Genomic DNA, 17,385 nt, shown 5'->3' with positions numbered 1-17,385 from the left:
TCAACATATCTCCTTTACTGAGAGAGGCATTGAAGTTAGTGGTTTACGCGATGATGCCAAATAGTCAGTAAACTATGCTGAAATCGTGTTGGGAGGAAGGGAGGGAAAAATGCTTGTTTAACAAACAGTGATATGACTGAAGGGGAATTGGCAGCATGAACAAATTGGGTTCTACTAACAGCTGCAGTGAGGAAAAACGAAGTCAATGTGGAACATATCATAAACAAAGACTCTAAAGAAAAATTAGAGGAGTGAAGGAAACAGATTGAGCTAAAGGACAAGAGTGTCATTGAACACCTGAAACAAGAACTATCTGAGATGACAAAAATACATTAAATGGAGCTGATATTAGAACTTGATGAAAAAGAGAAGGATCTGAAAGCTGCATTGGAACCAGAGAAAGAGGCTTTGCTGACAGTACAAAGGGAGGAGGAGATGAAGGCATTGAAAGATTTGTTACATCAAGCCGTTGACAAAACTGTATCACGGTGCATGGATGAAATTCAAATGAGAGTTGAAACAAACACTCTTGAATGAAGATGAAGCTTTGATACCTTAGAGGGCGGGAAGAAAGAAACATCTGAGGACATCTAAGAAACTGATTAATGAAGTGTCAGACAAAAATAGGAAGACGTTCAATTCAATACAGAAGATCCCAGAAAAATGTGTTGCTTATTGGATCATGATCAAGGTATCATGGATTAAACACTTGAAGACGCAGTCATAGTTCAAAGCCTTGACAGACTGATGAAAGTCGAGATGAAAAACGCATACGACGAGATCAGTAATTAATGTACCATCGAAGATCGTCAGCTGTGCTGAGCGCATGATGAAGTGGATGTTTTGGAAAAACAGATTTTCCGGGACGGAAGATTTGCAGGATGACCGATTGTGAAAGAGATAGCGCCACCTTCCGGAATCAAGTTGGCAAGTATGTGTGGGTACATGTGAGCAGAGTGGACAAAAAAGAGTGAATGACGACGCTGTGGACGAAATGCAATATAAGGAAAATGTCTAGCTATGTAAATAATGTTATAGTTATGATCAAATCTCACACATATATAAATCAATCAACAAAACACATCGGGGAAAAATAGGTAAAATAATACCACTGATTTTTCTTAGTATAATATTATTGTATTGAGCAAGATTGTCAAAATAAATGGCATAAAATATAGAGGTTTGGAAAAAACACTTCAAATAACTTGAACCATCCTCACACGGGGAAACTAAATTTGAGCTCGAGTTGCTTCAACTTGAGAGTTGAGTTGACTAGAATGAGTCGAGTTGCCCGTTCTCCTTCACATGGCGCTACTAAAGAAATATTCAAAGCCTGGGAAACTGAGTAAAAACAGCACAGTCTATAGTTTTCCGTCTTCTTCCGGTACTATCCCTTTAACCGGGGTTAGGAAAAATCGAAACAAAGAAATAAAAATAATTTCTATATTATACGTGAAATTTCTACAGAATTTCAGCTTACAGATAAATACAAAATGTCATTATTTAAATTGATATAATTTTGAAATTACAATAAAATGGTAAAAATTAGATAATTTTTTAGTATTATTTCATGTTTCATTTGGAAAAAAAATTCGCAATAAAATGTCTATTTTTCCTTTATAAATGTGCCTTTGAAATACAAATACAACACCACAACAGGCAAAATGCCCAGTGAGGTGACTGAAAAAAAGATGCCCATAACAAATATGGATGTCATATATTTCGAAATAAAGCAACTTAATTAAAAATGTAATTAGAAACACAGGGCTCCCACTCGTCCTACTTTTCTTACTTTTTGGTAAAATGTCCTACTTTCTACTTTTTTACAAAATCCTATCTACAAAATTTGTGTAATTGATTTTAACTGAGCAGAAAATTATTGATATATTGCCAAATATTGCAAATGTTGGAGAATGCAATTAATGATTCTGCCAAAGCAGAAATTGTATAATTTTTAAGGTAATTTGGAAAAGGGGGGGGGGTGTATGTGGACCATTTGATTGATAAATTTTTCATTTGCTTAGTTTGAGGGTTCAAGTATAGTAGTCATTAAAAACTTCTGTCTGGATGGAAAAATAATTTTGTATTTATTACTTCATGCTCTTGGACAGTAAATTTCATCATTTCGGCAAATAGGTGAAACAACAGTTTGCATTTAAAAGGAGTTGGATACATAGGCCTATTCTAGGTTTGGTGATTCTGATGCTACCCAATAGTATTCAGTTGTCTTCTGTATTTTTAAGGCATGAAGAGGCATAAACAATATTTAAAATGCTCAGCATAGAGCTAGAAATGGAAGTGCTCCATTTGTCAAAAATTATTACACTGGCATTGAACAGTAAAATATGAGCAAAACAGTAAAATTTTAAAAAATGATGAACAACACAGTAAAACTATCTGGTTCACCTTGCCTTATTTACGTTGGATCTTGTAATTTACACATTTTGCATTGTGCTTTTGAAAGTGGTCTCGAAGGTGCGTCATTCTTAAAAAACTTACGTCTTCGAAATTTGCTGTGCCTTGTCGAAGAGAGTTGACAAGCTCTTCACTTTGGAAGACTCCAAAAAAGAATGTGATATATGTGAGGGGAGAGAGCAAAGAGAATTATCTGTGGTTGCTAGTGCACTGTTTTGGCCAAAAATTGGTTTTGTAACCAAGCCATTTTGTTTTGGCTTGACTGAAATAGTGCTAGGGAAAAAACAGTTAATTCATAATTAATTTTTTTTTTAAATTATTAAAATTTTTTTTTGCAAAAAAAAATTTTTTTTAGGAATTCTTTTTCCATTATGCTATGATTATGTTGTCTAAGGGGGTTACCCTCCCCATCCTACTTTTTAGTCCTGCGTTTTCCTACTTTTTCTCATTTTTTGAGTGGCAGCTCTGCATCAGTGTGGCGGTTTGTCAAATATGCATTGTTAATAGAGTGAAATCAACGTTAGTTAGACCTAGTTGAAAGCTTGTAATTTCATCACATTTTTTCTTACACAACTGCCACTTCGCATAACTGAGACCAGATAAACCACAAGTTGTCAATTACATCACTAATTTTTGTGGAATCTGTAATGGTTATGAAATGCTTGTTTTGCGAATAGGACCCTATGATTAGTAATTCCATTAGAGTTTTACTTAAAAAATTTTAATTTTTATAATTATTTCACACAGTTTGTAAATCACATATATTTTAGTCTTGTGGCTGCAAATAATATTGATAATACAGGTTGCATTCATTATACATATTATCGTTTATATTCATTATACAGGTTGTTCAGTACAAGAAATATGTGTTTCTTATGAAGACATAATCAAAAAAAATGCGAATGATTCATATCAGGATTGTACATTTTTTAAGAAGATTCAATTTGGAAGAAGTATGTAGTGTTGGCTATCTTAAGTCTTTCGCTTAAATTTGTGTGTCTAAATCCTCTGAATGTGTATTTTTCCTATTTATTACATTGTATGGTGTAATATGCATTCATGTGGTGATGTAGTGATGACTATAAAAAATAATATATATTAGTATGTAATTCATTATGAGGTGTTAATTTATTATGTTGATTAGATTTTCAATGTTAATTGCTTCCAATTCAGATTGGCTCTACTGAAGAAGAGAATATCCATTCTTTTAAAATATACCTCCATCCTAATATGCGTACATTCATCCGTCTTAACGAAACCCCAAAACCCCATCTCGTCCATATTCACTAAAAAATTTGTTAATCACGACAGTACTCTATTGTCCAGGAAAAATGTTAAAATTTTTGTTTGTTTTTCTTTTTTGGCACAAAATAGTTTTCCAGACTTTGCCACAAAGCTGGGCTGGAAGAAATCTTGGCAACAGGATAAGTTCATTGGCAAAGTTTTGGCATTCATTCAGTAAAGCCACTCGAATGAATAATAATTGTTGCAAAATTGCATTTGGTAGTTCATAGCATGACAGTGTTGCGTAGTGGTAAGTCATAACTCCAGTGTGAGAAATGTTCGAAATCGGATTTGAAAACATTTACCATTCCAAACATTAATCTCTAAGTAGCTGATTAGTTTGATTCTTTACCATATACTACATAGCAAACGGTTATAAGACTTACACAATGTCACTCTCCGCTACCATACGAAGGTTTTTAACAACTGGATGTTGCGAAGATATGTTTTAGAAAGAGAGAAAATTCAACTGCCCCTGTGGGGAATCGAACCCACGTCCATAGGCGTAAACTTCTATAGGGCCCATGGGCCCGAGCCCCCCCAACATTTTTGAAGACGCGGCTCAGCCCCCCCAAAAATTCGTATGAATATGGCTTATTCATTTTGCAATGATGAAAATTTTTTTTTTAACCAAAAGTTGTCCTAATTATGAATTAGTTAATGGAAACAATCTGCTCAAAATTTTAGTTCTTTTAAAAAATCTGGATGGTCTTTGGCTTTCTTGTTCCATGACAATACGTTTATCTCATTTCTTCCCTGCCGTTCAATCCCCAATTGCACCCTCCATCGGTTCCAATCCTTACTGTCAGAAGGCACGGCTGAGAGGAAGATTCTTTGAGGTGTTGAGGGGGCTCTTTCTTCTTTGCCTGTGGCAAAAACTGAGTGTCTCTTCTTTTGTTCACTGCGACTGGAGGACGGCCATGGCACCGACATGAAAATAAGCCCAAAGATGCATGGTGGGGGGGAGGGGGAGGTTGAAAATTGGGAAGCAATGATATTGAAACCGAAATAAATTACACTCTATAAAGAATAGGTGCCAGAACCTAGAGGCTGAGGCCATTTGAGCCCCCCACCCCGCAATAAATTTTGTAAGGGGACCGAGCCTCCCCAGTAATTACGGAAAAAAACCATTGTGCAATGCATTCTCCCTCAATCAAATAAACAAGTGAATTATAATATTGATTTTAAAAAAGGAAATGAAAACTAAATGATAATTTTTCAAAGGTCCAAGACCAACCCCTCGACCGGGCTTTATTGGCCCATTCGTTAAGTCACCACTACATTTTAACAATGAATACAAAATATTATCTTTATAACTAAGGGATTCCTGAACTATTTACGTTCGCAGCACTCATGGAAATTTTAAATGTTGCCCAACACCTCAGCCAACGTCTTCCTAAAGAGTGTAGTCAACACCATAACCCTTGTTTTGTGGAACAGATTTGCACCCTCCACTAATATAATTTGACTGGCTCTTCGTTTTCGTAAGAATGCTCATTTAGGAAAGAAAATTAAATTTTTTTTTGAATTTTTGAGTAGGAAAACTGAACATCCTAATCTAAATTGTGCATGTGTATCAATAAAAATTGTACAAACTGTATAATTTTTATTGATGAGGTGACTGAAAAGGCAGTGACAGCAACGCCAATGAGGTATGTGATATCCCCGCCCCCTCAACGTTTTCTCCCCATCTGGTTGGGAATTTCGAAGATGAGAAACGAAACTAAAACTAATTCAATAAAAAGTTATCAATTAGGTCATTGCAAAGATGGCCTACTGCACATTATCGGTGAGGGGGGGGGGGAATGGAGATAGCCTACAAGTTGGCTACAAGACTCATTCATTCATAAAAAAAATATCGCTCACAAATTGAAAAGAATTTCTTCAATTTAAAAAGTAAAAATTAATCTTCAATTACATAAGGAAGCAGGTTGGCCACTCCTTCATACATAGTGAAATGCATGCACAATATCGGTATGTAAGTGCCGCAAAATGTATCTATTTAAAATTCAATAAATCATAAATAGTCAGTCCTCGGTATAACGTCACTCGGGGACCAAATAAAAATGACCGGAAGCTGCGATAACTTGATAACGAGTAATCCCATTTCACTAATTTTGTTGGCAAGGACTATAAAAGAGATGTTATAGGCATCCCCTATCCCGAATCAGGGCCTCAGGCTGGGGCCTTTGGTGGATATAGTGAATTTTTCGTGTGAAAAACAAAAAATGATAGAGGGGGGGGGGAATCGTCCCCCCGCACTGGAGCCCTGTTAGTCCAATACCTTCTAAAGCAGCTTGCTCTAGAAGGTGTTGGTTAGTCCTACCGTTGAGCGGGGGGGGGGGGGGGCATGTTTATAGTGCAATGTATGTCTGATGATGTTAATAGTTATGACTTTACAACGAGATCTTTGGACGAGAGATCTTTTCAAGACTCTCTCTCGGTCATCCGTTTATAAGATTTCAAATTGAAAATTAATTCAACAAAGAAAAAATTATACATTGATAGGTTTCCTTTCCATGTTTAGCGAGAAAATTCTTTTTCTATGAACACAGGACCATAGCGTGCCTTTTCGGGGCCCCCAGGGCACACTTTTTCTGGGGGCCCTTGGAAAGGATTATTATTATGCAAAATAAATGTACATTATTTTGTGGCGCCCAATTAGGCATGTGGCCCTGGTGCAATGCCCTGGTTGCCCCAGCCTAGTTAAGGGGGCCTGTATGACCATATAGTAGTTATTCCAGACAACCAGCTTTCGCGGGTAGATAGGACAAGGCAAATCGCTTTGGGACAAGATCAAAGAAAAGCGTTGGGTCGCAATAGGCAGGATTAACCATTGAGGACAACAAAGCACGTACTTCTGACACGGGCATCAGAAAAGAGCAATCACTAATTTATTTTTTCTTAGCTGAGGATTGTTTACTGTCACTGTAGATCGGCTGGCGACAGAAGTAGAAAATGCCATCAGTGAATCCTCTTGAATGCACTTCTGTACTATGCCTGTGATAGATACCCATTATGAGTTAAAAAAAAAAAAGGAGAAAACTGTTCAACAGAATACACCCCCCCCCCCCACTTGTTAACTTGGGAACTGGTTGACGGGTCTATATCGCTTCCTGTACGATCTCCTTCCTCATTGTTTGTACACCCCTCTGGAGGTAGCAATGTATTATATGATAGCAATAATGAGATGGATGTTGTAGTTTTCCTGTCAGCGGCGCTTTGACTATTTTTGTTCCACAGTAGAAATTTAGTAGCCTTTCTAGAATACAACTGCCCTGAAGCGAGGCGGAGCATACACAAACACACACATATATATAGGCGAATTCCGAACAAAGACGCACCCGAATGGGCAGCCAGATGTATTGGAAATTTTTCCCTGAGGAAGCGTGAGAACTTTCCCGAAATTTTCAGTCATGGATACCGCCATCTAACTGAATCATGTGTTTATAGGTGTTTAAGTAACACACATCTCTGTGTCCCTCCTTCAGGAAGCACACAGAGTTACATTTTTATGTTGTCCAGATGTACTAACCATGAGAAAAAAACGAAGAATAAGACATCCGAAATGTTCACAAAAGATGAATTCGGCTGGTCTTGACCAGCAGAACTATAGTAGTTACAAAAGGTAATTGCCGACAAATGGTTGCGCACGAAGACGTGAGAAATTTTTCTGTACAGAGTTGACAATACCGAAAACAGGATTGTCATATTAACTATAGCATATAAGAGGAAGAAACATCCAGTTGTTTTTGAATCCAAGTGTCATCGTTGAGTGTTCATGTTACAAATTTTCAAGTCAACGCTGATCGATCGTTGCATCCTTACTCATCCTTCATGATGAAGGAATCATCATCAAAGCCCAATTTGTAGCAGAGCAACAATAATCTTGGTAAGTCAACCTCATTAGCAGTTTCTCTAATTTTTTGGGAATTTTGCGATTGCATAAAATGTTTATACAGATATTCTTGAGGCCAAAAGCTTTTACGACAAACATTGTTTGGAACAAGATTGTTAAAGAAATCTAAAGTACAGTAGAACCTCGATTATCCGAGGGTGGATTATCCGGAGTTCAGAAATTACAAAACTACGAAAGGTGAAAGAAAACCGACCATGAAATTATTGATCAGACAACACAAGAGATTTTGGTAATAATATTCTGTAATAGTGATTAGAAGAATGGGAACAGAGATTGTTATTGAAGTTATGATCAGTTAGATCAGAGTATCCTATAATGGACAATATCGCCCCTTGGGGGCATGGAAAGGTCCGGGGGGGGGGATGAGAAAAAAACAAATTCTGAAGAGGAGGACGATGAAACAAAAAGTTTGGAAAACTGCGAGTTGGATTATTCAAATTTGTTTTGCTTAAACAGTGGTCTATAATAACAAGGAACAAAATAAGTCGAAAATAATTTGTGTAAAAAAAACATCTTATGACACCCAAATTTTTTGGTTTTTCTGCAAGTCAGGACCTTTGACTTGAAGTGCCCCTAGAAAAAAGTGGACAATTATAACCCTGCATAAATAAGGTCAAAGATGCTTAGTTTATTAGCGAATAGAGTAAATACTGTGCTGTTTAAATTAAATGGGCCACTTCATGCAGAAATTAGGACCGGTTCAGAAACTATATAATTGTATAACTAGGTTCTTGTGTGTATTTTTTGCGTAAATTTAAATGTGTGTATTTGACATGAACAACATGAGGATACAATAAATATTTATTTTAAATCAACGAAATGTATAAATATGCGTTTCATTCGAACTGTTTGCTATTGCTGCTATGTTTGGTTATTCCTGGTGATTTAAACCGTGGTTTTCGATAGGCCGTGGTCAGCATTACATGATTGAAAATTTTTATATCATTAGATTATTAAGTTATTTTTGTTAAAATTAATTTTTAGGATAAAATATGAATGGCATATCTATCACGTGGGTGTTTATGGTCAAAACTGATACCAAATGATTTATTGAAAATGATTGCAAATAAGATAATGCTTGACCAAAAATAATTACCGGTCCTGCAGGTCCTTCAACGTTGAAATTTTTTACATACATCAGTAGTATATGAGCAAAAAAACACTAAAATTTTGGTTAATAAGCACTCGCTCAGACGTATATTATATGTAAACAAAGATTTTCCCCCCTTCTGATTTATGAATTAAAAAAAAAGTATTAATACTTTTACTGATATCAGTATGACTTCAGTACTATACTAATACTGAAGTGTGTGTTTGTTAAGAAAAATAAGCGAGCTGCTATGCCAATGGGTTTTTAAACGTTTGCTATCTGCGGCGCACCTTAATATTAATAGCAACTGATCACCTATGTTGGCCAAATAAAATCGAAACCAATGTTTTTATACCCTCTATGGTTCTCCTCCATAAAACGTATTGAAAATTATTTTTTTCCCAGAAACCGATGTAAATTGGCACTGTTAGCATATTTTTAACTGAAACAATACATCATCACTGCAATTTAATTAATTATATTGGATTTAACTAGCTAAAATAATTAATTAAGGGTAAAATATAGTCTGCCTTAATTTTAATGTTATCTATAAACAGATAGAATTTTGCTCAGCAAAGTTGAATAGTTTCACTCAGACATTTTAATATTTTTGTTTTGTTTGTTTATATTGAATTTTTTGCAAATCAAATACGGTACTCCTGTACTATATTGAAATGCACATTATTGAACACAAATGAAACGAAATTAAGTATTTCTGCTCGAAGAAATGCCGACCAACAAAAAACCAAAATATCAAATCGTAATATTTTCAGTGATTTTGTCCTCTTCACCCCCCCCCCCCCCTAAAGAGAAAAAGAAATGAACATGAAGTAAAATCATTTGTCAAACATTTTATAGGGTAGCGGCTCTGGCTGCATAAGCCTATATGACCATGCTTTTTGAATTTTTCATCGAGTATAAATTTCAATACTGTTTTAAAACATTGAATGATTCCTGTTTTGATGTCATTTGAATATAGCCGATCTTGACAAATCAAAAACTATGTAGGAAACAGCCATATTCCTGAGGAGCCAAGCATGGTTTTTGCTGAAGAAGTTTTTTAGATTTTTTCAGGACTTACGGAGACCCCCCCCCCTCCCTCTCCCATGTCGAAGGCCACACTGTTTTCGTCATCCTATGATTCCACTCTAGCAATCACATGCAGAGAATGTTTGGTGCCGATACCGATTTTCTAGTCGCCATGGTGACCTGGAGCCCGAGATTTGTCAAGCCCTGGTATATAGGGACAGGGTTCGTACCCTCCTTGAAAATCCTTAGAGAAAAAGTTCATTTTCAAGTCTTTAAAAGTCCTTGAAAAAGTTATAATCATTTTCAAGGTGTTTGAATTTTTTTTCGTGAATTTCTTCCATCAATTTTTGTCTTACCCCCCCCCCCCTCCGCAATCCCCGCTAAACTACTTTCTGCTGAGATGGAAACGAACTGAACAACAACGATCATATGAGTTACGTCAGTGTTTCTCAAAGTGTGCGTAGTGGCTTCTAGCGGTGTAGCTAACCTTTGTCAGGGGCGGCTCGACAAGCTGGAATATTGATTTGTATGCTTATTTATTCTTTGAAAAGTGGTTCTTTTATAAGTAAAAATATCTAAGAAGCTATTCCGTGGAGTCGCGGATGAACCATGAATTGGGCAAAAAGCCGCTGCTGACAAAAGTCAGAACCTTTGAGTTACGGGACAATGTTCAAAACAGAATACATGGTCACGCATATCTGAGGTATTTCTGAGCTTTAAAAGGTGTTGCTCTTAAATCTGACAGAAAAATACTGCACTTGAGATATTGCTCTGAAATTATTTCAAACTATTAAATTAATGAATGTCAGTTGCAAACAGGACCGCAAGTAGATGCTTGGTCGGCCAGGGTGAGCACGCATTTTGACGCCCCTTTGTAATGTTGAAGGAGAGGTTAAATGGTGAAATTGGCACCCTCTCTGGTCCAGCGCATGGTGCACCAGAACCTTTGAACAGACTTTCCTGTAGGAACCGGGTATAACATATCGATATGTATATAACATATGTACTGAAAAAGTTCTTGGGTCCAGGCTGGTCGTTGATCGCCTGCGGATGTGACCACGGAATGGAGGTGGCTTCAACAATATCTGTTGCAAGTTCCGAAATGAACTGACTGCTAACGGAGGTTGATTGTTGACCGTAGATGCATGCAAAAACAGTTCTTTGAAGCAGAACTGATTTTTTTTCAAAAGAGCTGAACTCTATGCTTTATTGACTTTTTTCTTGAATATAGAAATCGAACAACACAGACGAATTTTTTGTTTAAGTTTATAAATAACGCATTTTTGTATTTCAAATCTTGAAAGGAACATCATAAGAGTGCTTGAGGTTTATGAAACAGCAATGTTATGTCAATCTTAGTGCTGTATTTCGAGTAATTTTTTTTTGTAATATAATTTTTTCTTGATTTCAATTTCATGAAATATGGTTTTGAATTACAATAATTTTTAGTTTTCTTAGGGAAATTTTTGCGGAAGAGTAAGGTAGAGATAACTTTTCAGTTATACGGTTTTTCATTTATACGACGCTTTGACCCAACTGTTCGGCGACATGCTTAAAAACCTCGTTTATACGACGCGACGAATAAATGAGGTTCCATTGTATGGGGCTTGAGCCCCCCCAACATTTTCAATAACTTTACGCCCTTGCCCACGTCCTTTCACTTTCTGGGTGAATGCCCTAGGCCACTAGACTACAGAGGCACAGAATTTCTCAATCTTTCCTTGGAGCTCGTGTACACTGAAAGGGACCGTATATGGACGGCCGGACCAGACTCAAGCCAAGCTCACAACTGCTGACGTTGCCACCAGATGGCGACTTACACAATGATGACATAACTCTCCGCTATCATACGAAGCTTTTTAACAACTGGATTTTGCGAAGATATGTTTTGGAAAGAGAGAAAATTCAACTGCCCCTGTGGGGAATCGAACCTACGTCCTTTCACTTTCTGGGTGAACGCCCTAGACCACTAGACTACAGAGGCACCGAATTTCTCTATCTTTCCTTGGAGCTCGTGTACACTGAAAGGGACCGTACATGGACAGCCGGACCAGACTGAGGCCAAGCTCACAACTGCTGACGTTGCAACCAGATGGCGACTTACACAATGATGACGTCACTCTCCGCTATCATTCGAAGGTTTTTAACAACTGTATGTTGCGAAGATATGTTTTGGAAAGAGAGAAAATTCAACTGCCCCTGTGGAGAATCGAACCCACGTCCTTTCACTTTCCGGGTGAACGCCCTAGACTACTTGACTACAGAGGCACCGAATTTCTCTCTCTTTCCAGAACATATCTTCGCAACATCCAGTTGTTAAAAACCTTCGGTTATAACACTGGTTACAATTTGTGTTTTATACCATAAGTTTAAAGGCATCATTATTTGCAGAACTTGGTAATATCCTGCATACTGCCAGTGGAAAGATAGTGGAAGCTCTTGGACTTAAGTGAAAATGTGCAACCCTTCGAATTTCAAGTATTCTCGCAGTGTAACCATGATCTTATTCTGGGTTGGTACTTCTTTAAAGCCATAGATGCAACAGTTGATTGCGGCATTCCAAATTGGTGAAGCGCTTGCTGAAATTGTGAATCTGAAAAGAAGGCGATTCATCTGTATGCTGTGACAAAGACTACATGATTTCTGAAAATTCTGTCCGGAAAGTTTCTGTGAGCAAATGTTGAGAACTCTGTAGAAATGAAGAAAAAAAGTCATAATTACTGGCAGAAAAGAAAGTGAACTAGAGCAGTGTTTCCCAAAGTGGGCGATGGGACTATTTGGGGATGGGACAATACCAGCTTCACAGACCTTATTGGGGGGCTATGAATGGGTGTAAGGGGGTGATAGGAGGACGGAAGGGAAAAATTAGTTTTTGACTTCTCTGACCCTTTTCTCAAGGAAACCTTCGTAAATATCTGTGCTTATGGGTGGGGACTAAGAACATTGCACCCAGTAGTTGTACTTGTTTAATCTATTAAGGAAACAGAGCTAAAGTTTTTTTCCCCCCTTTGAATAATTGATCTACATTCCAGATGTATTATTACTAATTGTTGCAGATTACAACAATATTTTGGTATGTCCAACATCCCCCTGGAGATGCTAATGACTTCCGGATTATGACATGGGAATTTTGCTAATGATTAGGTTCCCCCCCCCCCTCTAAAATTCCCCCCTCTCACAAGCTGTCAGGTCCCCCTAGACTATTCTTTTTTCTTTCATGTTATAAGTTTACTACAGCAGCGGCCTGTCAAAGAGCCTGGCCTCTGGACCCGGCCGCATGATGGGGACACCGTGATTTTAGCATATATTTATCTTAGCTATATATATTTATATTAAATAGGTCCTCTTCAACATAAAGGACAGTGTCATCTGTGAATGATATTAATTCACCATTTAAACTCATTTTACGTAAATCATTAATATATAAAAAAAATAATAATGTCCCTAGGACTGATCCTTGCGGAACTCCTTTCATTACCTTCTGGAATGTGCTGATTTCACCATTTATTGTAACAGCTTGTTGTCTATTATAATAGTATGTTCTAAACCAATTTATTATATTTCTTCTTATGCCTGCTGAAGAGTTTTTTCACACTTCAATTGTAGTTTTTTGTTATTTTTACTTGTAATCAATCATTTCTTTAATATATTTTTGCTTTATTTTTTTAATAATTTTTTGTTAAATTTCTGTCATTATCTTTATATTCAATCCCATAGGATAAAATATATGGGTGTTTTTTCATGTTTTCTATATAATCTTTGATGTTTATTTTTTTCAATTATTTCTTTGCTAATCTATTTTCACATTTTTTAGGATTTCTTTTTATCTTTTTGGTCCATAGACCCAAATTCATTGTCAAAATATCCGTGAGACATCTGTATCTATTTTGAATACAGTGCTCATCCAATCATCCAAGATACTTCTTAGGTTTATGTGAGAAATGAAATTTTCAAATTTTTTATAATTTATATTTTTGCTGATTTGTTTCATTTCTTTTCCTTATTGCTCTTTCCAAAAAATGTATATATCCTATTATTGGCTAATGGTCAGTTATGTGAATTTTATATACATTAAATTTCTGAGTTGTGCCTTGATCATGTCTTCTTTGAACTAAATAAAACACATTTTGGTTCTATTAATCTGTCTCCTTATATATTCGTTTAAACTACTAAAGCCATTTATTGACATTATGTCCAGACATAGTGATGTTTCTCTATCTTTACCATGTAAATTAATATTTATATCTCCAACTATTAAACTATTTCTTTTAGCATAGTTCATAAGTTTCTAATTCTTTATTGAATTGAAGAATTGTGAATGAGTGAGAGCGATAAAGCTGCAATATTTGTCATAATCCGGAAGTCTTATATATAAACCCTCAGCTGTTTCAAATTTGACTGTTTCTACGTCCTACAGTTAATAAAACAATTAATTCAATCACAATGTGTAAAAATTCTTCGATGAACTCTTTCTCATATCATTCTGTCTCAGTTATTGTGGAATAACTTTATATCCTTTCATATCCATAACATTTAGGACTCCAATTGCAATTTGCTGTAAAGTCTTTCTTCTTGCCTCTGGCTAAGTATTATTGGTTAGATTTAATTAAGAAAAATTAAAATTGTGATTTTTTTCCCCCCTTTTTATTGATTGAATTTGTATTGCTGTATTTCATTTAGATAGGTCACTTTTTAAAATGCTGTTTAATCTCCCACAGGAGACTGGAGGATAATAAGGCCCTGTTTGCAGTTACATTTCATAAATTTGTAAATCATTGAATTTATGCATCGACTAATAGATATGAGGAAACGGTATAATAACAGATTGGAAAGTTTTAAAATTATCTAACATAGAGAAGGATAAAGATCACTAAAAATATATTAATAAAAACTCTACTCTTTCTAATTTTTTTTAAAATCAAAATCATTATAAAGAGCAAATCAACTCGCATTTAGTTTCATTATGCATTTATTATTGAGTTTCCAGACCTGCCAACTCTCCCGATTTAGGCGGGAGACTCCGTATTTTTCATCTTCCCTCCCGCTTTCCGGATTTGTTAAAATTTCTCTGGATTTTGGCGGAAAATTAGATTTTACGCGAGCTTTCACGTTTTCGTGGCGTCAATGATTACCGTCGTTGTTAAGGAAAACATCCATGGTGGACAGCCGTAGTCATTTCCATCGAGCAGCCGCATTTAAGCCGTGGTGACCGCATTTAAGCAACTGGCAAAGGCGCGACTTCGTTTTCGTAGCGTTTATGGGCAATCATTTATCAGAGGCATGACCTTCGTTGTCGAAATTCCTGTATAATCGTTATTGTATTCCATAAACGTTGTAAGAACTGAGTGTACATGTTTGCTATCAGCAGGGCCGAAACTGAGAGAGCAACTGCCCCAGACAGCAAAATTTAAGAGGCAGCAATTTTAGGTGAGAACAAAGAATAGGGAGATTGGCTCGCATTCGCCCCTCAAAGTTGGGAACCACAGAAAACCAACTTCAGCCGACCACTACTGTGGTGATGGTGGGGCTTATCGTAAATGAGTACATGTATAAGTTTCGAAGGGAAAAAAAATTTAACTTAGCTTTTTCTAGAAGTTTCGACATCCTTTGAGGTCAACCGAAAACTGTCGCAATTGGCTAACCTCTGCTAGAATGTCCTGCAAAAAAAAAAAAAAAAAAAAAACAGTTTCAAGTCATAAATTATTCATATGTGTGACATACATCTAACAATCGACAAATGTTAATACATGAAAAATATATAATTACATTCATGGTGTGTTCTGTCTGGTGAACATAGCTGCCAAGTCTCCTGAATTTTTCGGGATTCTCCCGAATTTTAGCTTCATCACTTGACCTCCCGAAAAGTTCTTAAATTTCCAGAATTTTTACTAAAATCACAAAAAATCCCTAATTGTCTTTGAAAATTCCATATTTCATTTAGAAAAATCCCCGCTTATAAAAACAATCCCTAAGGAATTTCTTGTGGGGCATAAAGCCTTTTTTTTCCCCCCCTTTCGAAATGATGTCGCACGTCGTAAATGGGGAAATTCCCTTTTTAAGGAAGTTTTACAAACCCCCATGATGATAACAAGAATGTTGTTTGTCTTATCATGCAGGGAAATAGCTCAGCAGCGAATACTCCTGGATAATTGAAGATTATACTGACGTGCATGTGGTCAAAATTTCTTTTGTTGAAGTTATGTACGTGCAATATAACAAACCATAAATACTGATAAGCAAAAACATATTTAATCAATTTTACAGATACTTATTCCAATGAATTTCCTTTCATCAAATGTTCCAGAAGAGGGCAGACTTTTCCTTTTTGTACAAGTTGTGTTACGGACATGAACATCGGTCATGGAAAGACTGCCATCATCACTCGTGAAATGAAAAAAAAAATATCAAGCAAGTGTCACAAAAAGTGTGTTCTTTAAAAATTGATGTTTTTTCCTTCATCTTTCGATGATTTTGTGGTCATTTGCACAAAATGTTTGTTTAAAGTTGGCAGCTATGGGTGATCTTAAAATCGATAAGTCTTTCCCTCAACCTCTCAACATTTGGTCTTGGACGCCAAGAAGAGTAGACAGTTCCTGAACAGGGAGGGTGTAGGTCATCGGCATCATCCAGTGTCGCAGTAGGCATTTGAATTTGTTCATAGACACAGATGTTGTGCAGCACTGCACAGGCATTTGCAATTTTCGAGGCTATGGTTGGTTTGTACTTCATGGTTTGTTGCTTACACAAACATCTGAATCTTGACTTCAGGACTCTGTTACATCTTTCTGTGACAACTCATGCTTTGGAGAGCCTCTTGTTGTATCTGAAATGTGTTGTGGTAGTTGGAGTTCCTACACTTACCATCAGCCAAGGTTCAAGTGGGTACCCGCTATCACCTAATGAAAGTGAAACAGTTAATGAATACTGACAAATGAAATTTTGATGAAAACTGAAAAATATGGAATTTTTCATTTGAAACTTTCAGAGAAGTCTTGTCTTGAGAAAAGCAGAGAGTAATCGCCTACCTATGAGATAACAAGTTGGGTCTCCACCACTATATTCATTTTCGAGTAGTGTCCTGACACCGCTGTTTCTCCACATGAAAGAGTCACGAGTTGAACCAGAATATTGAGTGTCAATATTGAGTATCATGTACGCATCACAGATGTATGAAAACATTGGAAAACAAACATGTGATGTGAAAGATTCTTTGAATCACAAATATTCAAAATCATAAAGAAGGATGATTTGCAAAAAGTTGAAATGCTATATTTCTCACCAGCTGTGCGTTGAGGGAATGAAACTGCTTCCTGTTGACGTGGGAAGGCTCTGGATACTTCTTGTCAAACTTTGATGGTGCCACAATAGGAATGTGTGTACAGTTTATGGCACCAATAACTCCCGGGAATTTAAGCTTCTCCAAAAAATTCTCTTGCAGATTGATATATTGTGACATCACGGTAAAGGACACATACTTATGTAGCATCAACGTATTGATAGCCTCAGTAACTGCATGGATAGTTACTCACAGACTGTTGGCACATCCCAAAACAGATGTCTTGGCTGAGATTTCTCTGGTAGGCACCAGTAGCATAAAAGCGAAGTGCACATAGAACCTGTACAAAAGTTAACCCAAACATGAGATAGT

The 17,385-nt window shown here is 36.5% G+C and overlaps 1 protein-coding gene across 6 annotated transcripts in view; it reads left to right on the top strand.

Annotated features, from left to right (window-relative positions):
- The window catches only part of LOC149086525 (nucleolar MIF4G domain-containing protein 1), a 321,899-nt gene that overhangs the window by 246,645 nt on the left and 57,869 nt on the right, over positions 1-17,385 (top strand). For all 6 annotated transcript variants that reach the window (XM_089255992.1, XM_089255991.1, XM_089255996.1 and 3 more), the window contains one exon: positions 3,261-3,368. In XM_089255992.1, coding sequence (XP_089112118.1) covers positions 3,261-3,368 — 108 coding nt within the window. The remainder of the gene's footprint in view (positions 1-3,260; positions 3,369-17,385) is intronic.

The sequence above is a fragment of the Pholcus phalangioides genome, unplaced genomic scaffold, assembly GCF_987345545.1.
Source record: "Pholcus phalangioides strain wild (caught in Gottingen) unplaced genomic scaffold, Ppha-v1.0 ptg000004l_1, whole genome shotgun sequence".
In the NCBI taxonomy this organism is placed as follows: domain Eukaryota; kingdom Metazoa; phylum Arthropoda; class Arachnida; order Araneae; family Pholcidae; genus Pholcus; species Pholcus phalangioides.
Note: the sequence above shows the minus strand (reverse complement) of the source record. Positions and strands in the feature narration are given on the sequence as shown.